General features: G+C 42.5%; 1 protein-coding gene across 1 annotated transcript in view; it reads right to left on the reverse strand.

Moving 5' to 3' along the window:
• Positions 1–394: 394 nt before the first annotated feature.
• LOC138467762 (extracellular calcium-sensing receptor-like) overlaps positions 395–25179 on the reverse strand; it is a 115988-nt gene continuing 91203 nt past the window's right edge. The window contains exons 5-6 of the mRNA XM_069608040.1: positions 1428–1551; positions 395–1317 (exon numbers count right to left, since the gene is read on the reverse strand). Of these exons, the coding sequence (XP_069464141.1) occupies positions 395–1317; positions 1428–1551 (1047 nt within the window). The remainder of the gene's footprint in view (positions 1318–1427; positions 1552–25179) is intronic.

Consider the following 25179-nt stretch of genomic DNA (forward strand, 5'->3'; position numbering starts at 1 on the left):
GCCCTTAAGTCAATCGTCTCCGCTTTATGATTGTATGTTTTTTTAAATTTTTTTAAAGAGGAACCACCTCTCTCCGCCACCTTTTGTACTGCAGACACTGCCTACTCCAAACCTCAAAACTGCACTTTTTAGGATAAGTCATGTCATTTAAAAATGAGTTTTCTTCCCCACCACTTTTCCGTAAAGCAGCAAAACCTCTCACTCGAAATCATATTAAACGGCTTCCTAATTTACAACATTTACCTTATTTTGTCTGTTTTGTTTTTCAAACTTCTTTCTTGAAACTTCAATTTGTAAACACGAATCTTTCAAACATTTATTATTGAGGTTACACCAGATAAAGCTAACACATATCACAGTGTATTAGAAGTTTTTTTTTAATGTGTTTCTAAAGTCATTGAATATCGATTGTGTGACTTTTTCCCCTCCCCATCAAATGTTCTCTTGAGTTCATCTCGGGTCTCAACAGGATGATGTAACATTTTGGAAGAAAAATACAACAGAGCAGTGCAGAACCAGATGTCAAGATGGCGAAGGTCTCCATGGCCACCATGTACTTTCCTTTAGTGCTCAGATAGGCTGGAATGAATGAGATCCAGACGCTGAGGAAGGCGAGCATGCTGAAGGTGATAAACTGAGCCTCATTGAAATTGTCAGGTAGTTTCCTTGCCAGGAAGGCCACTATGAAACTGATAGTAGCCAGAACACCGAGATATCCCAGCATGCACCAGAAAGCAATGGGAGACTTCTCATTACATTCCACAATTATCTTTCCAGGATGAGTGTGGGTGTTGTATTCTGAGAACGGAGTAGAGTGAATCAGCCAAGAGAAACACAGAATAACCTGGATAAACGTTCCAACACTAATGACCATGTATGACATTTTTGGTCCAACCCATCTCCTCATGTCACTGTTGGGTTTTGTTGCATTGAAGGCAATGACCACCATGATAGTTTTTGCCAGGATACAAGAGACGCAAAGAGCAAACGTGATGCCAAAGGCAGCCTGGCGGAGGAGGCATTTCTCCGGCGTGGGGTAACCTATGAATGCCAATGAGCAGAGAAAGCACAGGGTGAGGGATAACAATAGAAGATAACTAAGGGAGCGATTGTTTGCTCTCACAATGGGAGTGTTCCGATAATGGAAAAAGAGACCTAAGATTGCCACAGGGATCATGGATGAAAAGATGCTGGCTGATGCCAATGTGACTCCGAGTGTTTCCTCATAGGACAGAAACTCAGTGGTCTTCGGTATGCACTGGTCTTGTCTTTCATTGGGCCACATATTCCACAGGCACGTTGAACAATCAATGGAATCTGAAAGAGGAACTCAACATTAGATTCGAAATGAATACCAACATCATTACTTCCTGTTGATCTCCAACATAACAGAAGTGAATTTAGCTTCACGATGCTCAATCACATACCAGATTGGTTAGATATCTCTGCCTGAGGACAGATGGCACACTCAAAGCAGCAGAGGGGCTTTCCTTGTATGGCAGCCATTCTGGTACCAGGTGGGCAGCTAGGACTGCACTTTGAGGCAGGCATCTGAAAATATGAATAGGGATACGTTCTATAAAGATGTACCAGCCAGCCTTTTTTTATGGCTCTCAGCAACTAGTCAAACACTCTTAGAAGACAGAGTTTAGAAGATTCATCAAACATTAAAAACTATAACTAGAACAAGGTTTCCCCTGAGTCTCAATCATTTTCACTTAGTAGGACCAACCCACTTACCATTTGATCTCAGCTGGGATGATGTGAAGTTGAGCTCTAGATTTCATATTATAACCGGGTGAAAACTAAAAGGTAATGATGTTAATCTACAAAATTCAATAGGACCATGAATCATCCTTTCGTCGCACATATGTCAATAGTATATGATGTGGCATCAATAATGCGCCTGTACACAAGTGTTTCTAGGCGCGATTGCAGGACAAGACAGCAATTTCACTGTCTGTCTTCTTGCAGCATACATTGATGTGGTTTTCAGGTCCTGAGACAGTTGCATATTGTTATCTTGTATTCTAAATGCTGAAAGGAGCTTTCAAATTTACTGGAGTTCCTGCCTTTTCTGTTTTCTAAGACAAAGCTTTGGTAAATAAGACTTTTTCCTCATGCTTCTAGTGACTCTTATGTATGGTATTATTGTTAGCAAATATAGTGGTACTGAATGTATTACCCTTGGCTGACCACATCAATGAGTCTTCCCTGCTGATTCCAAACCTATAAGCACAAGTTTCATATACATTTCGAATGTGAGTATTTAGATTTGAAAAACATGTTAAGATTGTGCTTGATTTTTCCCTTAAATAATATTTTAATTAAGTACCATTTCAAAAATAATTGGGACTTTAAAAACAATATTTAAGAGGTTAGTTCTTCACTCATTGAGTTGCCAGAATGGCTTTCATATAGGCATTCAATGTGAATGTGTGTGGCCATGAGGGCCATGAGGGTGTTTCAGTGTGTTGACCCCTTACATTCTTAATGCTTAAGTGATTAATGTTTAAATGCTTATGCCATTGCTTGAAGTCCTTTTGAAGAGTCTAAGTAATGTGGATTGTTTCTGACCTGATCTCTAGGTCAGTGTGATGAAGTCCCCTACCTGTCTCTGTGAGTAGGGGATGCAGGTGTCTCCGGAGCTTGGTGCTAATAAAATTGCGGCAAAAATGTTGCCTGTTCAAAAATTGTGGCAAAAATGCTCTGGTTTCACCCGTTAAAGGTGTACCCCCTTACACCATTTAAGGGGAGTCATGGTTGCGGGGGTGTCCCCTGGTTCTCTTAAATGGTATAATGGGATTGGGGGTTGCAGAGGTGTCCGTCGCATCCTTTACATGGATTGCGGCAGCAAAACCACTGCCTTTTTGCCACAATATTTTGTGTCCATGGCCATTTTTGCCACGATTTTAACACATGGAACACACAACATGCAGTCTGTTGCTTGTCTGAAGGAGATACATGGGGATATCTGACTCTAAAATCTCCACTGCTACTTCTTCCTCTAACCACTCTATTGTCTTTGCCTCAATCTCCACTCCTGCTACTTCCTCTCTCGCTACATCTAATACAACTATTACTATGCACATGTTTCCCTCCTGCAAACTCTTCTCCATGGCCCTGGATTACACCTCTCAAGCACAGCCTGAAAACAAAAATGTGGAAAAACCTTCACACTTGGCAAATGTCAATACACTCCTCTGATCTCCAATTCTATCTCATTGCTCTACAAAACTATTACTCTACTCTAGACTGTGCCAAATGTGAATTGTATCTCACTCTCATTTCGTTTCACTCCAACCAAGGCACCTCCAAGAATCTCTAAACTCAATTCTCTCACCTCCTAAGCCCACCTCCATCTCCTCTACTCTTTCTGCAATTTATCTTGCTTCCTAATTTGCTTCTAAAATTTCTACCATTCACAATACCCTCACTACTTACCTTCTATCCCATCCTACTGCTCACTTTTCTCCACCACTCCTACCCTCCTCTCCAATTACTATGTCTTCCTTGGCCCCCACCAACCCTGATGAGATGATTGCTGTACTCTTCAAGGCTAACTTGTCCTGGGCATCCACTGACACACTGTCCCCACACATTGTGCGTCACATACCTCCCAGTGTTGCTTCACATCTTGCTTCCCTCTTCAACTCCTCTCTGGGCAATTCCACGTTTCCCTCATCCTGTAAGACAGCTACTGGCATTCATCTCCTTAGGAAACATGGTCTAAATCCTAACAGTTCTGCACACTTTCACACTTTCTCTCTTCTATCATACTATTCTAAAATCTTAGAGTGATTAGTGATTAGTATTCAATAGACTCACTGAGTTCCTTGATCCTCACAACCTATGGTGCCCTGTTCTGTCTGGCCCACAAACTCTGCATTCTACTGAGGCAGCTCTCCTCAATGTCAGCAACTTCATCTCTGATGCTCGTCATGCAAAACTTTAATTTATTGTTATTCTTCTCAACCTCTCTGCTGTCTCGATAATGTTCACCATTCTAACCTTCTCTTTACATTATTTCTCCTTGGAATCAGACGTAAGGCCCTCATATGGTTTGCTTCATACCTGGCCCCCAGACACTTTCAGGTGTCCTGGAACAGGCTTACCTCCCCACTCATTTCCCTTATTGTTGGAGTTCTCCGAGGGTCTGTAAATGGTCCACTTCTCTACACTCTCTAAACCTCAGGTATTGGCACCCTGATCTCAATGTACGGCTTATCCTATCAACTTTCAGCTGATGACACTCACATTTTCTTCTAATTTCACTCCTTATATGACGAGCAGTTGTCAAAAACTTCAAAAAGTACTTCTCTGTCACCCCTCCATCCTTAATTTAACACTTCCTCCACCATCTTGTTCCTATGTCATTCTGTCCTATGCTGGTCACTGGTTTATGTTTCCACCTTCCCCTGCAACATCTGGTCTCAAGTTCCATTCTCTTACCCTATTGTAAAGGACTCATGGCCGCTCCAGTCTGTTATCAATGCAAAATGTTATATGTGATTTTTGTGCCAAAAATGTATTGTTTTCCCAGTGATGTTTATTAATACATGAATAAAATAAATACATCTAGGAGATACGTGATTACAGGGAGAGGTAATCACCATTCATGATTCACAGGTTTTTGCAACTGGGGGAGCGGGGGGCTCAGACTGTTTTTCCATGTGACAGTCAGATGAGCATGTGTGCTCTAAATAAGTAAGAAAGCTGGCTTTCAAAGCCAATCAGGCCCATTCTGTGGCATGCACAGGGAGAACATTTTCAGAATAAACTGTAATGTTCATGTATTTTGTTTGTGAAAATCGTTGCATACGTTTTATACTTTGCAAACTGGGTAACAAATGCATTGAAAACATCATACACATCATCACGCTGACCTAAAACCCTACTTGTCAAGGGATACTTGAGTACACAACCATGCCAAAAACAACATGTTTTTTTTCTGGGAAAGCAGTAATTGTATTTGTACTCTTTGGTTTTTGCAAACTGTCTACATACAAAACCAATTGGGACTTTTTCTGAAAGGAAATGATGGGGAAAAAAAACAACCATACAAAACTCATGTGCACCATAAGTGTACATAAACACAGCAAACATGTATGTCATCTGAAGAGGGAAAATCGAGATCAAACCCATGCCCCCTCACCCCAGGCGCATATATAGAAGAACAGCAGGAAGAACAAGGAGCACACTTATCATTTGAACCAGGCCCCAGCGCGCCCATGGGTGACAAATATGTGAAACACACCCACTTCACCAACAGTGCAACTTCCATGCTACATTAGAATCAATGCTGCAATATCAGAACCTACAAACACAAAAATCCCTGTTTAAAGGCTTGCAAATGCCTATATGAATTAACATGGTCTAATTGCACAGTGTAAAGCCATGTTTCAGGAAAATTACAGCCAAGTTCATTTCTCTCACTGGACACTGGCTGCAGAAGCCTTCAGCAACATTCCTCAGCTGCCAAGGCCGCACATTCAAGATAAAATTGCTTTCTGCAGACAAACATTCCTCGCAAAACCCCCGAACTGCCAAGGCCGCACATTCAAGATAAGACTGCCACAAATGCGAATAAATCACGCCAACCCAGTGTGTTTTTTTTTTCCTTTCTGGGAAAGAAAGACATTTTCTCAAGTACTCGAACAACATTTGAAACATAAATTATAACAAGAATGGTGCAGCCCAGCCAATCTGCGCCCAGAGCCCAGGTGCAAACTGCTTTCTTCAGCTAAAAAGTTATGGGAACAAGGTCATATTGCAACAAGTTAGAATTAGGTAATGGGGGCTGGCACAGCTAAATCAACCCACTGACGCAAAAAGGCTAATATCCAATTATCAGGCTCTCTATAAGGGCTACATAGGTAACCTATCACTTAGCAGCCAATAGCAGGAGGAGATAGGTTTGTGGGAGCTGATCCAATTCTGTGAGGTCAGCCTGCAGTGTGATTACAAAGCTGGCTTGCAAGCCAGCCCCCGGGAGACGGCGCCTGAACTCGCGATGTGCACGATGCTCTGTGTGTTTTTTTTTCTTTTTTGCTGCCCAGAAATAAATGCAGTTTGGAACATGCTGCTGCCTGCTTGGGACTCTGTTGCATATCTGGGGGCCATATGGGAGGTGTTGGGGTCTCCCATAGCTGGTGAGGGTATGGCTGCTGGCCCCCCACTGCCCTGGTGGGGGTCCAGCTTCTCCCCAACACATCTATCACCCATATGCTTCCAACATTGTGGCCCATATATCACCTCATTTCTGCACCCTGATTAAAACTCATGGCAGCCTGCAATATCCGTGTAAAAGCCTGCAATTTATATTTCTTGTTGTGACATCTCTACCAACCTATTTTAAGAAAATGACATCACAACTGCTCTGTAATAAGTTATTATGCTTCAGTTCTATCGTCACAGACACTGCTGCTTGAGCCAGCAGATAACAGAATCCCAGTTGTCTCTGCAGCAATTAATTAAAGCTCTGACAAGTGTACCACACATTAGCAAGAAAGTGTATGTAACTACTTGTTTTAAAGCACATCATGATAACGTTTTATTGGTCAATGTTATTAAACTGCTTAATCTATTTTTTGCATCACATAAGTAACCGCATATTAGCTTTTTAAAATCCAAACAGATTCTACATTCATCATATGAATCGGCAAAAGGAATATCTTACATTAGATTAAGCAAGATCCCAGTTAATAAAGGAGATAACAGTGTGTGGCCATGAATTATGAGGAATAAAATACCACCTACCAAAATGATATTGCCAGTCAACTCTGAGATTTGTGACCTTAAAAAAGAACTCTGCCTATGGGCTCATTGCTCTATTTTGGCAGAGAACCTTCAGTGACTTCCTATATCCTTGAAAGGTATAGTGGGGGCACTTAATTCCATTTATAACACAGTGTTATATGATAAAGTTGACTCATGTCAAGTGATCATTTCATTGTTGATGGACATATTGCATCCTTATGTAGGGAGAGGTGACACTGAATTTCAACAGTGACTCCACATTTTAGCTAGGGCTCCAGATTTTGACAAGGATAAACTATTGATCTGAGTTGTGAGCAAGAGTGTGAGACTCATGTGTAAGACTCAGGCTGCATTTAGTGTGTGTCAGTATTGTGGATGCACAAGACATGCCAGCTAAAAAATGAATTTGAATTTGATAATGCACACCATGGATTTTATTCCATATCACAGTCATGGACTTAATTGTTGTGTACCATAAAACTAACATGTACTAATGTACCTTATCCCTCTGACTTATACTTATTGCATATTCCCTATAAACATTTAGGGAAAATCAGTTCATAATTTAAGTGTAGAAACTTCAGTGCAAATTCATAAATGTGATGTTCTGTGCAGAGTTGATTTAAAATACAAGCAAATAATTGTGGAGGTTGCAGGTGATCTGAAAACTGGTGGCATTGTTCCTATTGTAGAACTGGAAGGACAGAGTAGGGAAATGTAACTTTTGCATCCGTTGCTGCCGCACAAAGCAGGCAGGTTAGCCACATGCTCAGAAGTTTCCAGAGAGTTGGTTGATTGACAAAGGTAGGTGGTTCAGATGGAATGATGTCACTGAAAGAGGCAGGCATTTCTATATTTTATTTAAGCAAGGTCTACATTATGAGCAGCCTTAGTTCAGAAGGATTAAGTAGCACAACGCAGGAGGGCTGGCACTCTCTTTCTCTCTTGGGCTTCTGGTCTGGCAGTTGTCTCAAAACAGTTTGCAGTCTCGGGAACACTTAATCTTTGACTGACCCTGGGAGAAGCGTGTGGCAGTGATAGGTGGAAAGGCTGGTAGAGAATGTTGTGGGCTCTTTCGAAGGACAGAAGGAGTAAACCAGATAAAGAATTCTTCTGTCCGGCAACTAGAATGGGGCTGTTGGCAGCCGGGTAAACACACACAATCAAGTATTATTCTTGGTGAGTTGAGCTAATTGAGGTGCGAGGGAGTGCATGATTTGTTATCAGGTAGTATAGGGTGGTGAATATTGTTATAAATAGTCAAAGGTGGGTAATTCCTTTTTTTAGGTGTTGCACTTTACATTTTAAATGTAGACAGCTGTGCTCATGTTTCTCCATTCATGCGATACAACTCAAATGTAACACAAGTTTATATTCTGCTAAGTTTAGTTGCGAGTGACAAGGTCAGTTTTTACAGGAATTTGGACACATCAAAAAAGGAAGGATTTATAGCTGGTTATGAGGAAAGCCAGCTAGCGTGAGGGAAGTTTTCACTAAGACATTGAAAACAAATATTGGGGTGAAAGAAACTGCAGGTGAGTTGCATTTCTGTATGTCTCCGTTTTGTTTTGAGTCACAGATGCAAAATACTCAGAGAGAACACTGTTTTATCTATTCTGGTTGATTGTTCTGCATAATTCTAATCTTCAATAAAACATTTAAATTAGTATATTGAAATAACCTCAGTGTACGTATTATGTGTTATGGTCTGTGGTGGTCATTAAACACAAAAAGAGGCTGAGGAAGTGGCACTGCCCACTTCTAACCGACCCTCTTTCAGGTATAACACCTTTAACAACACACATAAGGGTTAGGTGGGAACAAAAAACTGTTTTCACGATGGCCTGTGGTGGTAACATAGGGTACTGTGAATAACAAATGGTGAATTTTGCTTACCGCCTGCGGTTAATCATTTTTGCCACGTTTGATAAGATACAATCTAAACTGATAGTTGTGAATTGGGTTTTCAGAGGGGCTATGCATGTGGATGACAATATTCTGTTTACATGATGCATGTATTCTGAAATACTGCCAACAGGGTATAATGTGATATTGTGAATAAAATACCAAAAGGGCATAACATCATCATTCAATTATCATCATGTCCAGTCTTTGATTACCGTTAGTGACCCTGAAATTAAAACAATCACCAGGCAGTTTAATTTAATCTAGACTCACCAAAATACCACGAAATACCACCAACCACAAATACCACCCAGAAAAATCTCTAACACTTATAACGTTTCCTAGAAATTATCTGAACATACAGCACACCTCTTTCCACAAGTTCAGTAAGACATCTGTCAAAACGAGAATGCCAACAACCTGTTCTAACAATATCCATTATTGCATCCATATAATCTTACCTAGAAATGATCTGAACATTGAGGAAAACTCTCTCAATAAGTTCAGTAAGACATCTGTCAGGAGAGTGCCCACCACCTCTTTCAATATTACCCCAAAATAAAAGCTTGAGTATATCAGATACCAAAACCAATATTCGCTGGCCTAAAGCATATTCTGAAAGCATATTCTAAACACAGTTAGTTCCATCAAACTACTTTAGTATAAGGTTAAGAAGTCGAGCTCCCTTTGTCGAACATATGTCACAATAACTCAGGACTATTTTGCTTTTTTTCAGTTTTACGAGATCTGATATATTTTCTTTGAACTTAACCAGCATGTTTTGCAGTCCTCTCTTACTGCTCTCCTCTGTTTGTTCTCCACTCAATCTGCATCCATCCTGCTCAACAAACACTTGGTAAGGAGTTTAGAGCCTGTTGTGGGGTCATTTGGAGGCATATTGTATTGTTTGGTGCTATTTACTGCCCGTTTCCCTGTCCTCTAATCTGCTCCTATCCCAGTCCTTTGTTTTGCAGTAGCAAAGAGTGCTGCATATTACTCTGTTTGCCTTTCACCCTAGCAATTTCCCCGCTGCCTCCACAATTTGGTCAGAGAAAACCCATCATTTCGGTAAGGCAAGTCTATGCTTTGATTCTTCCCTCCACTCCTAATACATAACATATTTGACTATACTCATTGTGTGCATCTGTTACCAGTAAATCTTACTGGATCCTGATATCTAGCCCTAAATATCTTAGCAAACAGCTAGATTGAATCATTATGCTAGCCACACATCCGTATGGCTAAATACACAGTTACAAATAATCTGGGCTGACTCACTGTGTATTAGTCGATTTACATAACACAGAGACATATAGAATCATTTGATTGTATATGTGCATCATAACTGTCCACCTGATATCTGTTGCTGAACCCCTAGCACTGAGTTATATTGAATCATTGTGTTATCCTAAACAACAACTGTAATTGATATAACTTACTAGACTGCTTACCCCATAACACTTCGATAAATTGACTCTTGTTTTTGCCTGAAATCCTCTCAGAACATCTGTATTGACCACTTGTGTTAAACTGTATTACTACCAATTACCTGGAGTAAATCTGTGTTTACCAGCCAATACATCTGCATATCTAATTGTATTGCTAACAGCATAATACTTAGCTAGATTGACTCTGTTTTTGCTTGCAATGCTAGCATAACTCTTGGCTCATTGTTTAAGTCTGCATGGCTAGCAAATGTGTACACTGAATCTAGACAATAACCATATACACTCCTACGCCAAAGGAAGCCTTCCAAAACCTGACCCCTGTAAAATCCTGTTATCTGTATAGTCTACCAGTCAATTGGCCTGTAGTATGCTCAGCACATTTCCCTAAAATAACAAATAACCATCATCAGGGGTGTAAAGAAATCCTTAAATGAACAACCACAAATGCAGGCCCGAAGAAAACCAAAAGATATCACCCCTCCCATCTCTCCCAACCATATAACTCCCTCTTCCGAACCCTCAAGAATGACATGAGGAAAAGAAGGTGATAAGAACCCTAGACTATGAAAAGATAACAGAATCAGTAAGGAAGAAAGAACTAGGAGAGCACTGGAAGCAGACCCCACTACCCCTGCCGATCAGGCATACTGAGAATCTCCAAGCTTCCCACTCCCTCATCTAAAGAGACTATTGACAGCTTTAAACTCCAGATACCTCCTTAAGCAACCTGCTGAACCACACTTCTATGACCTTTCAATGGTCAGAGAAAGAGAACACATCAATAACCTAATACCATTGTATGCATTTACCCTGACAGCCAGTCAACCATCAGGCGGGACTTGCTAGAAGCAATGCCTATTACTCCATTAATCAGTAGACAACCTGCATCATCCACCTCAACTCTGCAGAAGGAACAGAGAGATGTGCCTGACCTCAAGAAGAGCCTGATAAGCCTCTTTGAATCTAAAAGCTTTAACAAGTAGCCCTACAAACCTAATGACAGCAACCTTGAATAACCCAACAGCACTGGCTTAGGCAGCCAAGCAGTCAAGCCCACACAGAAATGACAGGCAACATATGCATCTTGATCAATGCATGTTCTTTCTTCAAGCACTCCTCTGATGTTTTGGACCTTCTATCTGAAGACCAAATAGACTTACTCTTCATCACAGAAACTTGCCTCTCAGATGATCAATCCCCAGGTAGCCACCAGAGTATCCCATCAGGCTTCAAAATCATCCATGCTAATCCCAACAATAGGAGTGGAGGTGGCATAGCTCTTGTAGTCTCAAAACCCACCATTGGCATCATTCCAGACTGCTAATCAATGTCTCTGATCAGCTCCATCTCACCCATAGTTACAGTAAACATCCTCTTAATCAACAGAAATGCCTCCGACAACCCACACTTTGCTGTCAAACCCGCTTCCACCCCCATCCTGTCCGTAGATGGTCAACTACCAACTAAACTTAAAGATTTCAACATCTAACTTGAGAAAGAAGACAATACAATAACGAAGCTACTTAGGGCAATCCTTACTGCATTACACCTCAAACAGATGGTTAAGGGTCCCACCTACATAGTTCGACACATGCTGGATGTTATCTTGTGTAATGAAATAATAATCACTGCCTGCTCCGCAGAAGATCACATATCTATCCCATTCCCAATATTCACAGAGACACCACGACTTGCCAGACCTTGAAAAGAACCATAAACCATGACCGGATTGTAGAAAGAAATACAAATTAACTGCCTACTAGAAAGACTATTAGCAACCAAATCTACCATCCCCACAGATGGACTAAAAACCACACTGAATGCAAAACTCCACCACATTCACAACTGGGCTATGTTCATGTTAAACTGTATACTGAACCCCTAAAAACGTTTTCAACATCTCTCAAAAAAAGAAGCAGGCCAAGAGGTTCACCCCTACACTAAATTACATAAAACAGGAACATTTCAAGCTGGAAAATATCTGGAGAAAAAGCAATCTAGACTCTAGCAAATTCACCTATCATCAACAGATAGATGCTACCAATGAGTTCCCATTAACACCTCCCACTACATCCTCTCCATTGCATTTCTGTCTTTGGTCACCAGAGGATCTATAAACTACCAATGACTCATGCAACCCATCAAGATATCCTGAGGATTCATGACCCCCCAGTCTTTAGCAATCAATTGTGAAAATGCCAGACTTGGCACCCATGTTCCTATCCCTCCTAAACAACTACAGGAATAACAGGAGAGTACCAGCTCAGTTGAAATCTTCATACATCAGACCTTTGCACCCAGAGCAGATCCATATTACCCAACTAGCTATTGCCCCAACTCAAACATGTCTTTCATCTCAAAACATCTGGAGAAATGTATGCATCAGAAACTCAACTTCTGAATGAGGTACAGCAAGATTGTAGACCGTTTAGGAGTAGGGAATCAGCTCCCTGCTCCATCTGGGATACACTAAAAACAATAACGATGAAAACTCTGAAAGTGCACTCATCCTATTAGACATCTCAGCGGCTTTTGACACCATCAGTCAAGAGATCCTCCTACACATACTGGAAGATATTGGTATTAAAGAAACAACACTACAATGGATCACCTCCTTCATTAATTCATTTTCATTCTATTGCATTTATAAAGTGCCAAATGAACTATTACAAAATATTAAAGGGCAGTACAATTACAGGATAATGCAGAACAACTCAAAACAGCAGGAGGGGGTAAGAGAACAGATAATCACTAAGTGGAAAGAAGGGACAGAAGATGAGCTTTAAGATTAGATTGAAAAAGAGATGGAAAGGATTGGACAGAAAAAGGAAGAGAATTCTAGTGTTTAGGGGCTAATAGAGCAACATAGCGGAAAGGCAAAGATGCACAGGGGTGTTTGGAAACAGTGGGAAGAAGCGTATTATGTGGTCGGAGAGTCCAAGCAGGGGAATAGAATAACACTAGCAAAGAAAGGTAAGGCGGAGCCAGACCGTGAGTGAATGTAAAAACAATTGAAAGAAAATGGTAGAGAAGGCACAATTCGAAGGTAAGCAACAAAATAGATATTAGAGTGGATGTGATAGAAGAGCGAAAAGGTTAAGGAAAGAGAAGACCGACCAAGGAGTTATAAATGGAGAGGAGGGGAAGAAGATGTGAGGCAGGGAGACCAAGAAGAAGAGAAGAACAGTAATCAACATGAGGAAAAAACAAACTGAACAGAAGAGGTTTAGTAGCGTGAAATGAGAGGTAAGGGCGAGCACGACATATGTTGAAAAGAGCATAGCGACAGGTGCAAGCAATAGAAGAGATATACATTGTGAAAGAAAGCACGCACTCAAAGATAATGCCCAAATTGTGCGCAGAAGAAGAAAAGAGCAAAGAAGAAGGAGGAAAAAAGGGAGACGGAGGAGGAAGAGTAGGAGGAATAGTTGAACCGGAAAAAAACAGATCCTCAGTCTAAGAAGGGTTGAGGTGGAGAAAATGAGAGGACATCCAGATTTGGACAGCAGCAAGGCAAGTTGATACCATGCAGTGTATAATGGAGTCAAAGGAACAAAAATAAAGATTAAGCAGAGAGAGGGGCAATATAAATAGAGAAGAGAAGAGGAGCAAGTACAGAACCTTGAGGGACACCATAGATAAGAGGAAATGAAGAAGTCCGGTGTTAGGCAGAATCTCGTGCAGTTCCCTCAGGGAGCACTACCCAGGATTAGGACTACAGGTGAGAGCAATAAATCCGCTTTGGTATCAGTCTGTACCACAAAGATTTAGTTGGTAGCTGTGGCTAAGCAGTCAGACTTATCGCAAGAGGGAGATGAGCAGTATTCAGGGCTTACACAATAGGTATCCCAGTACTATGGAACAAGGAAACACTGACCAAAGCATTTGTATCAAAAAGAGAATATATATTTATTTTATACACATCTAGTTCAACACATGAATCACAGTTGATAAAGCAAGTTAAGTTTAGTCAATGAAAAGAATATAAAACTCCCTATTCAATTGTAGACAAGTTTGCGGTAGAGTGAAAACTGAGCAAATCGGCACAGTGAAAACCAAGTACGCACTTTAGCAATTTAAGGAAAGGGAGGGAAAGCACAAGTTGAACCGAAATATCTTTAGACACCCCCTAGCAACACTTCCCTGAAGTTTTGTGAACAAGTAATGCACAGTAACACTTTAGCAGAAAGATAAGTGAATGAAAACTGAGCAAAATGGCACTCCACAAGTTAAAACAGTAGGAAGGAAGAGGGGTTTAGAAGATTCAGGTGCATCAACACATTTCTCATTGAAAATCAATCTAGTGAGAGCAGATCTAACAAATAAACCAGAGTCAATAGGCCTGAGCCAGAGTCAGTGGTACAGGACCAAGAGCTTAGGAGCAAAAATGTTCTTGTAGTTGCAGTCAAGTCTTTGGTAGACGAATATTGAAAAGGTAGATGCGAGGCGAAAGACAATGTTAAGAGAGAGGGTGGCCAACCCAACAAGTAGATAAAGGATTTAAAACACCTTTAGGGCTACCACAGGGAAAGGGATGCCTGGCGGAACAATGTACCTTAAACATGAAGAAGTGGCTCCTGTGGTGGCGGTTGTTCCTGGTAGTTCCTGCAGGTCGACGGGTCCAGAAGAGGAAGAGAGGCTCTCGTCGTGGAGGAAGGGTCGAGTCACTGCACTACCCAGGTATGAAACCAGCCGCGGTGCTGCCAAACAAAGTTTAAAAGGTACGCTCCTTTTAATCGCAGTCCGGGTCGATAACTGCCTGGCTATCCGGTCTCCAAGTGCTGGGCACTGTCGATTCGACCAAGGCAGGTCCGGGGAAGCGATAGGTGAACTGGTTGGTCCCGCCAGCTCAAGGGAAGAAGGCTCTTTCGATGAAGATCTCCTCTCGTCGTGTGGAAGAAAAGTGGTGAGACGATCCGGTGGTTCTGTAGTTCCAGTGGTGACGTCTTTCTCTTCCAGTCCTCAGGACCCTGCTTTTATGCAGAAAGAGACCCATTCATACAGCCTTGCTGTCACTCACACAGTGGAGTGGTCTTCTTGGCAGGAGACCCTCCAGCCTATCAGGTTATAGTGCGACCTGAGTTGCTGCGGCAACTCTGTCCAGGAGTTCTACTCCAACTCCCAAACAACAGACCCACCCCAGACTCAGAGGTGCCGAAAGGAGGGCTTCTTAGCAGAAGCCCGCCAAAAGAGCGAACAAAGGATCCCTTGGGTTAGGAGTTTAGAGTAAGACACAAGAAAGAATTTGTATTAAAGTTCTGGCAATTAAAACCTAACGGAGTAAAGTTAATAATGAAATAAACCGGAGGTATGTTAGAGGCTGTCAGTAAAAGTGTCATCCTCGAACAATGGGAAAATCCCATAGGAAAATATTTGTGGTTGCATATTTATGGTAGTAACCAATGCCACCAGCCAGAAACTTTAGAGAGCGGGACTTTAAGGTACCCCCTCGAAAATGAACCCAAGGGAAAAACTATTAACCCATTCCAGTACCTCCATAGTAAGATGGGTTGGACTGGTTAAGTTCATAAAATTTGACTAGTTAAGTCAATGGGGACTTTACATGCCCTGGGAGACAGTAGTCAGTCCCAGGGTATTGAGTCTATGTTTGGGGGTCACTACGACACCCCCGTGTCACTGCACTGAGGGTGCTGTGTAACACATTTGAATAAAGATGGTTCCTATGGGTGAGAGAAAATGCCATAGGCATTAAACACAAAAATAGCCTAGAACACACATAGCAGAAATGCCTAAGAGTGGGATAAAGAGTCTCCCTCTTAGCAGGTAAAAAGAAACAACCCTTCAAATCCAGCAAAGCTGCTGGGGGACTCCATAGGTAAGGAAAATTAGCCATAGAATGAGAATTCTCCCTAACATCCGGACCAAGTTACAGAATAGGAAGGCTGAGAAGATAACCATTCAAGGACAGACCCAGTAATGCCCAAAGAAAGAGATGAAATAAGAATAAGAAGAGTGTGAACAACAGTGTCAAACGCCACAGTTAGATTGAGAATAATAAGTAAAGAGGAGAGTTTAGAGTGGCGGTGGCGAGCAGACAGAAGAGTGTAGGAGTCATGCAAAGCAGCAGTCTCAGTAGAACGAGAGGGACAAAATCCAGATTTAAGATGTTTTTAGAAGAGAATAGAGATTTAGGAAACTAGCTACCTGCTCAAGAATTTTAGAGAGGAAAGGAAGAAGCAAAATTGGGTGAAAATTAGCAGGAATAGAGGGCTGGATGGAACATACACTGCTACTGCTTATAATTCCTTGCCTCGCCCACTTGCCTGCGGAGTAGCCCCAAGGATCCACACTCTCACTGCTACTTTTCAACACCCATATGACACAACACCCTACTAGACAACATCAATAAATCTGACAGACAAACCATTTACAAAATTGTTAACCACCCATCACCAAATACTGCAGATGTTAAAAACTGCCTTGCATATCTGGGAGCATGGATGACAAAAAACAGACTAAAACTCATCCCAAACAAAACATTACTACTGCTCTATAATCCACAGGTTCTAACTCTACCACAATCCCTTGGCCTGATGAGATGGGCCCTTGTCCAAACTCATCAACCACAATTAGAAAACTTGGAACAACGATGGACAACACCCACACTCTCGATCCAGAGGCCAAAGCCATTTTCAGAAGCTGTTTCTCCCAGCTGCACATGTTATGCCACTCCTTACCTAACTTAATACTCACCCCCACAGCCATAATTTCTCTAATATTATCCAAACTATACAATGCAAACAGCATCTACCTCGGACTACCAGATTACCTAATATGGAAACTTCAAAGAGTTAAAAATGCAGCACCAAGAACACTTCTCAGAATGAAGCCATTTGAACATTCCACAGCAGCATTATGTATTTTCACTGGTTTCCTATAAAAAAATAAGGTTAATTTAAAATGTGCATAACACGGAGGGGGCCCTTCTTACTTCAGAAGTAGGTTTCAAGACTACACTTCTTCCAGAACACTTAGGTCCAGCAAAGCTGCACTAATTCTCATCTCCAACCCTCAACTTCAACAAGAAGCGAGAAGGAGAGTCCTCCTTTTCAGTTCTGGCCACAAAACTGTGGAAAAACCTGCCCAAATCTCTCTGCCTGGAAGTCATGAATCAATCAATGACTTTGAAAGAAATGACAAATAACAGTAACCGACTAAAAACTGTGCACCACAATGTTTAGCTAATTTAGGACAAGCAATATTCAGAACTTTTGTCACTACCATCTGTGGGAAACCAATTTGATTCATGGAACCTCTGCTGTGTGATGCTGGTCTGCTCCTTAGTCGCAGTGAACTCTACAAGAAAGATCCAGGAAACAGCAGCACTCTCTCTCCACCCCCTCATCCCTAAACGTACTCCTCACTGCTAACTCCTTCAGATGACTTCCAGGTCTAGTGTACTTAATAGATAAATACGCCATTCATATTCTACAAGAACCATGTGGTCACTTTTTGCTCTACAATCTTAGTGCTGCAAATATGGCTATCCTGCTCGTTTGTCACCAACCACAAACAACGTAGACAATTTTGTATCGGCACAAAGGTAACAGATACTTCCTACCTGCATATATCAACACCAAAGGTGTCTGCATCTGCCTTCTTGCTATCTGACTAAAATACGCTGATTGAAAGGCCACCACAGGTTGAAACATTGCAAGAGCTCACCACAGGCTGCTTCCAAACTATGATTGCTAGTATGATATGATATGATGTGCTATTTTATTTGTATCACGCTCATACACAAGTGTTCCAGAGCGTGACAAGGAAAGGCAGGGGAACAAGGGAGGAACAAAACAACAATCTTACTAGGCCCAGTGACATTGAGAACGTGCAAGTGCGGGACAGAAGGAAGGGGGAAGTGCAAGGTAGAGGGGAGAGGTGAAATGTGCTAACCAAGGGAAAAAACAACAACAACTGGTAGTGCAGTCAGCAGGTTGGCAAGTGCAAGGTTTAAAGCGCAGACAAGGGGTGTCTGATAAGTCCAGGTAAGGGGACCGTAGGATTACAGATAAAGACCCAAGTGCAAAGGTTACCAGGGGGCAGCATGGGTGTGTGGCTGGTGGGCAGGGACCTGGTCCCAAAATCAAAGGATAGCCTGGTGCACGGAACTGAATCAGAGAGATCAGAAGGGGAGAGGAAGAGCAAAGGCAGAAGCAAAGAGGAAGGTCTTGAGGTGCTTCCAGAACCAGAGATGGTTCTCCTCAAGTTTCAGAGTGGCAAGGAGGCTGTTCCAAAGGGAGGCCCCAGCTGAGGAAAGAGATCTACCCCCAACTCGTTGCTTGGGGAAGCAGCTGACCCTGAGGGAGTTGGAGGTGGAGGAGAGAAGAGCTTGAGTGGGAAGGTATTTTTGGAGGGAGAGTTGAAGGTATTTTGAACCCAGAGAGCCTTGTGGACAATGCAGAGGGACTTGAGTTTAACCCTTGCAGTCACTGGGAGCCAATGAAGAGATTTCAGGGTTGGAGAGATACGATCCCTGGGCTTGAGGCCTAGGACAAGTCTTGCAGTCCTGTTCTGGATGAGTTGCAGGGGGCAGCAAGTAGAAGCAGGCAGATTTAGAAAGAGGTTGTTGCAGTAGTCTAGCCTAGAGAGAACCAAAGCTCTAGAGACAGTAACCTTCTGGGGAAAGGAGAGGAAAGGAAGAATACCTCTGAGGTGGTGCAGTTGATAGTTTGACTTTTTAGAGACGTCAGAGATGTGAGGCGAGAAGGAGAGTGTGGAGTCGAAGGTGACCCAGAGGTTCTTAGCCTCACAGCTGGGAGCAGGAAGAGGGCCAAGAGAGTCCAGTCAGAGAGTGACAAGAAAGGAGGGTGCAGTTGTGCCGATGAGGAGAATCTCTATTTTACTGGCATTAAGGCAGAGATTGTTGGTGGCACACCGCTCCTGGATGGCAGACAGCCAGTCAGAGATGAGGAGTGAGAAGAGGTGGTGGAGGGGAGACTGAAAATGAGCAGAGTGTCATTTGCATAGCAAGTTGGAGCAGAGAATGGCAGTGCTGTGTGCAAGGGGTGCCAGGTATTGGTTAAACAGCCTAGGAGAACGGTTAGACCCCTGAGGAACACCACAGGTAGAGAGTGAGATGGAGGAAACGAAGGCCCAATTTAGACTTGAGAGGGTCGATCAGAGAGGAAAGAGGTCAGCCAAGCTAGGGCCTGATCAGTGATACTCAGGTTATCACAGATATGGTTGAGCAGGATGGCATGGTTGACTGTGTCAAAGGCAGAAGAGATATTGATTAGGATGAGGACAGAAGGTATGTTAGAGTCAAGGTTGGAGCGCAGGTCTTCACGGATGTTCAGGTGAGCAGTTTCCGTGCTTCTGGTAGCTCTGAAGCCAGACTGATGGTCATTGAGACAACCAACAGAGTTGGTGTGAAGATTAAGCTGGGAGATGGCCAGCTTTTCCAAGAGATTTCCCAGGAAAGGAGTTAAAGAAATTGAGTGATAGAGGGGTTGGCTGTGGGTTTTTTGAGAAGAGGGTGCACAAGAGTGGAGGGGAAGACTCCAGAGGTGATGGAATTGTTACAGAAGCCAGCTAGAGTTGGAGAGAGGGTGTCAATGTGGTCCTTGATGGTTTTAGATGAACAGGGAAGAACCTGTTTTGACAAAACTTTCATAGATCATACTTGTCTGGAAATCTCATCAGGGGAGAACAGAGGGAAAGATGAGAAGGAGGGAGGAGAGGCAGCTGCAGGGGGTCAGAGTAATCAGAGAGAGAGGGGGGGAGGAAGAGATGGTGGACATAATTTCCTGGATTTATTAGATAAAATGCCAAGTCAGTGCAAAGGGCCTGGGAGGCAACAGGAGAGATAGAGACTGCAGCATGGTTGGCCAGCTACTTGCAGATTTTAAAGAGTTTGGCCGAGTTGTTAGGTGCCGCAGAGATCCAGGCTTGGATATGGGCTCTCTTCTTAGTGCAGACAAGGAGACGGTATTGCCTTTGGAGCAGGCGGCTGGCCATTTTGTCAGAGGATGCACAAAAAGGCTGCCATTTTTTCTCAGCCACCTTACATATGCGTTTAAGTGTCACTAGGTCAGAGTCATACCAACAGTTGCACTTGGCTTTGGGCTTCAAGTTGATCCTAGGGACAGGGGCAGGAACATCAAGAGTATCAGAGATAGAGGAGTGGAGCATGGAAAGGGGTGTGTCAGGATGTAAGTCAGTCTGAGTTAGAGGAGGGGTAGAGAAAGTGGTAGTGAAAGCCTCAACTGACACACGCTTCATGGGTCGGATGACCGAGAAGGTAAGTGGAATTATTGGAGTTGACTTGGCCGTAGCGAGGGGGAGATGGGAGGAAAGGAGAGAGTGATCACTCCAGGTGAGAGGACAGAGAGATAAAGTGGGGGAGGTCTGAAGAGATCAGAGCATCCAAAGTGTGTCCTTCAGAGTGAGTTGTGCCAGAGGGGAGAAAAGAAAGAGAGAGAGAGTCACAGAGGTAGTGAAAGAGTCTGTATGATGGACAGTGAACATCCCACATGCAGGTCAGAGGAACCCATTGTGGAATCAGGCAGCTGCCATGATAGGGCTACCTGATTCCAAGAAGGTCTGTTTGCAATCTATCCTTCTGCCTGCATCCCTTTGCAGATCCCCTAGAAAACTCTGGGTAAGATTGTGCAGATATCCACAGAGTAACCCATGGACTGTGCACTATCCTCTCTCCCACTCTTTCTCTCATGTACTGTCTCACATTCAAGGCCGTGGTTCATGGATGATGTTTGCTTGTTGTATCTTTCGGTATCCAAGTCCCTCAATCTAAGGCTATCTGAGGGAATGTGTGGGGCCTGAGCGATTAGGTTAGAAAATTGGTGTGAGGCTCTGAGGGATCCTTCATACTGCCTCTAGTGTTGGCATCATGGATCAGGTGGCTTTCCCCAGCCACCACAGTCCCTCACCACAGTTCTTTGCATCATGTGAGTTACTTTATCACAGGCTGCGCTAGGCATATGATTGCAGCAATTGGGTATGTGAGCTGACTATTACTCATTGGTTCTATACCACTCCCATGAGGAATTAACTGTCATTGGAACGGATTTATTGATGGGGTTTTAGAGGCTGTGTTTTCCATATAATTGCATCAGCTGAAAATGTGAGGATGCATTTTACATACATCGACTATGGCAGTAGATGGCATTGGAGGCATTTCTGAGGCATTTAAAGCTATACTCAGAAACATACAATCATTAGTTATGTTGTAAACTAAAAGATGGTATTCATATTTCACAAAGGATTTTTTTCTCAAATAATTTAATTAGAAATTTCGTCAGAACATTTGTCCTTAAAATCGAAACATTTGATTTGGGATTCTTGATAATACACACCAGCTTAAAGAAGGCAGAGTCATTTTCCAATACATTCTCTATTTTTCTTTTATGTTTGACAACGGGCAGAGAAGTGTCTCAATTTCTTGGAACCTGATTGTGACATCACAACATTAAATAATATCAAAAGAAATACATCATGGTGCAGGAAGACGAATTATATCTTCTCTGAAATCAATGTTACCATATATATAGAGTATACTTATAGCCTATAAAGGTCATTCACATAACATGTTTGGACACATTATTATTGTTATTTTTTCTACAGTCTATGAGCTCACTGCTAAATACGCACACTATTTAGACAGTTCTCAAGAAGACCTAAGGTTCCTATTTCTACCTAGATGCCACGCAGAACATGCATTTAAAACATATTCTCAAGGGGAAGGAAGATTAAGTCACACATTTTTTAGATTAGAAAGTTTGACAAACCAAGAATCAGTACATTTTGGTAGAAATCAACACTGGAGCAATATCTAGAACATGACATAGCCAATGGTTTAAAACAGCTGGTTTGATTTTTTAATGGGGCTTTCCCATTGAAAAGACTTTTGTAAATCATGACAAATGTGCCTTTCCTAACGGTGAAGATGAAGAGGATGAGGAATTTAGCAGCAAGTGAGAGGAACGCCTCAGAAATAGTTGAATTATGATGGTTAAAATGCTGATAGAACATGCTGATATAGTACTCAAAAGATTAGGGAGGCAAATATATTGAATAAATTGAGCAGTAGATATGCCAGAACCAAGAAAGAAAAATGACGAGATTCTTAAAAAGATCATAAAAATGAAATTAAAATTAAAAGAAGTAATACATTCTTCAGAGATGAAAGAAGTCATAGAGAAGGAAACATACACATTTCAAAATAAATATGACCATAAAAACTACTCCAAACCAACCTCTAAACCGGTTAGCTCAGAAGCAGAAAGCAGTGATGAAAATAATGGCACTGACACACAACTAGAAGCTATTGTAGGTTCAACCTGTTAAAAGGAACAATATTTTTAGCAGAGCTGAAGAGGTACGGGCAAACCATTTATTTGGAAAACAACAATTACACAAAGAAACAAGGCAACTTTTTTATAGAATCTGGAGAAAAAAGATACTATGGGCCACATCACGAGTTGGGCAGTAACGCGGCGCTAATAGCCCTGGTGCTATCTGCCCTACCGCCAAACCCACCGGTGCTATTAGCGCCGGATCATGGGTTTGGCGGATTTGGAAATCCCGATTCCCCAGTGAGCCCATTCGGGAATGCCCCATTCCCCATTGGGCTCAATGGGGAAATTTCGCGCTCATTCCGCCAGCGGATTTCCCCCCAGCTCAGAGCTGGGGAGAAATCCACTGAAGCCCTGATTTGGCGGACCCTTAAATCCGGCGGTAATAGTGCTACCGTCGGATTTAAGGGTTACTGCCAAACTCGTGATGAGGCCCTATGTCAACTACCATCCCAGAGGAGAAAGTGTCAAGGGAAAGAGGAAACAAAAGGTAAAGACAATATGGCATTAACACAGTGTCCAAGAAGCACATTCGATACATCAAGAACCAGAATCTAATGAAGATTTAGATCTAAATGTATCAAACCATATACTACACACACAAGAGATCAGTACTTAATAAGGGCCTGTCCTTTGCACATTTAAAGTCTGCTAGCATCACCAACACATATGTTGATGTGTACAAATTCATCAGAAAACCTAAATTAAAAAAAATATTTTACAACAAAAATGTCAAGGATTCGAAAGAAGGAGATTTAAGGGTACCATGCACAGTCACCATTAGGGAGCTGGTAAACACCAGATACCCATACTTCTATAATTGGTATAAGATGGCTGTAACTGGCTGGATGGCCTCTTGTCATACCATGACCATCCAAGGCATTTCAAGGCAGTTCTATTGCTAAACTAGTATCTAAAATATGCCTTTGTCTCCTTTTTAGTTTGTGCTATGAGGTGTTGCGTGTAAAACCTATAAGCCAAACTATTAAATTGGAGTACAGATAGGGAGGGTATATGATAAGGGGCACAGAGGAATGACAAATGACGAGGGAGACACATTCCATAGTTCTTGTTTGGTTATTTGTCCAAACAATGCCTGCCCATGGCCACATTTCCACCCATTCCTGCTTTCGCCCACCCCAAACTCCTCTTCATGGTACCTCTTTGAGCCTGCTTTAATCAAGCCTTACACTCAGGCCTGCAAGTGTTTGTTCAAAGCTGTCTTCTTCTAAGACTTGATGACTTAATTGGAGTTGGAAATATGCTACTGGCGTAATAAACATTTCTTACCAGACTGCCTTCATCCACTCGATTTAAGAGCACGCTGTGTGTCCTTCACTTAAGTCCTGTTAAGAACAAGCATTGGCAAGGCCACCAAAGTCCTGTTTAAAACAAGCATTGACAACCCCTTCATTGTTGGCTGTGCATATGTGTTAATCTTTTTCCAGGCACTACTATTACATGCCCAGGTACTAGAACCATTTTGCACTTGCTACAAACAATGGGTAGTTAATTGGTAGCTAATACCGCTATGGCTGTGCCTGGCAAGTGCCTATCCCATGCCTACACAAAATCCCAAACTATTGGCACTGACAATGCTTGTTTCATACCTGTGATGTCACTTCCAGTGATTGAATGTCGCATCCTCTGATGTTATCTGGGTCAAATGCCTTGTGACATTACTTTATATCAGGTCGAAGGTCAAATCACAGTTGGTCACGACACGTGATGCCAATTCCACTACGCCCTGCATTTTGCTTAATTGATCTCACTATTTTATGACGTCCAAATATGAAAATGTTACCTTTGAGTAAAATAGATTTTGTCATTGCAAACATCTCTTTACTGCAGCAACATGCCAAGGTCATCCATCCTGACGTGTGTGCCACTGTAAATGCCATATTAAACTTCTGAATCCGGATGGAAAAGTGTGCAACATCAAATGCATGGCCAGGCATCTACATATTCAATTAAGCAACAGACTTCAACCAGGTGGGGGCTATTTGCATCTGCAAATGCATGCACATCCATCTTGGCTTTTGCATGCGGGTGTGGGCCAGAAGAAAATCTAGATGGAAAAACGTCTCCACCCAACTGAGAAAGAGTACCCAGGTCAATGAATGGGCACATTTCTTCATTCATGTATATGGTGTTGCCCCTGAATATTTACTGACCAGCATCTCCACCTCGAGGGCAAAGGGTGGTGTTGTTAATGCATCACAAGCTTTCTTGCTCATGTGAAGTGGGTGCCTACAAACCTACTGCCAAATGCATTCAGGCTCCTGAGAGGTTGGCATCGTTAAAGGGTTCCACGATGTGTGGTTTTAGGTCCAGTTTCCAGAATCTCCATTTCCTGGGCCATTATTTCCTGCTCTGACCATATTCATGGTGGTGAAGCGGTTTCCCTCCAAGTCCCTCAGTGCTGTGGACTTCTTCGACCACATGAGGCCCCCATGTAAGTACGGGGGGTGCCCCTGTGACTCCAATCCACCATGGCTCCCCCCTGACACTTCAGGAGATACCCTTGCAACCTCCAGCCCCCAGTGCCAGAACAGGCTCCATGTGCAACCTCTACAATGCCCCCTCCTGCCCTCATTGACCTCCACCGACCTCTTCCTACCTGCATTCTGTTACCACATCAAATATCCTTAAACCACCAGCGCACATGCACGATTAGCACATGCGCTGAAAGAGGCAGAAGGCTGTTCAGCAAGCAGATGCCCAAACTTCTT

The sequence above is a fragment of the Ambystoma mexicanum genome, chromosome 1p (assembly GCF_040938575.1).
Source record: "Ambystoma mexicanum isolate Mex_15411 chromosome 1p, UKY_AmexF1_1, whole genome shotgun sequence".
Classification (NCBI taxonomy): Eukaryota; Metazoa; Chordata; class Amphibia; order Caudata; family Ambystomatidae; genus Ambystoma; species Ambystoma mexicanum.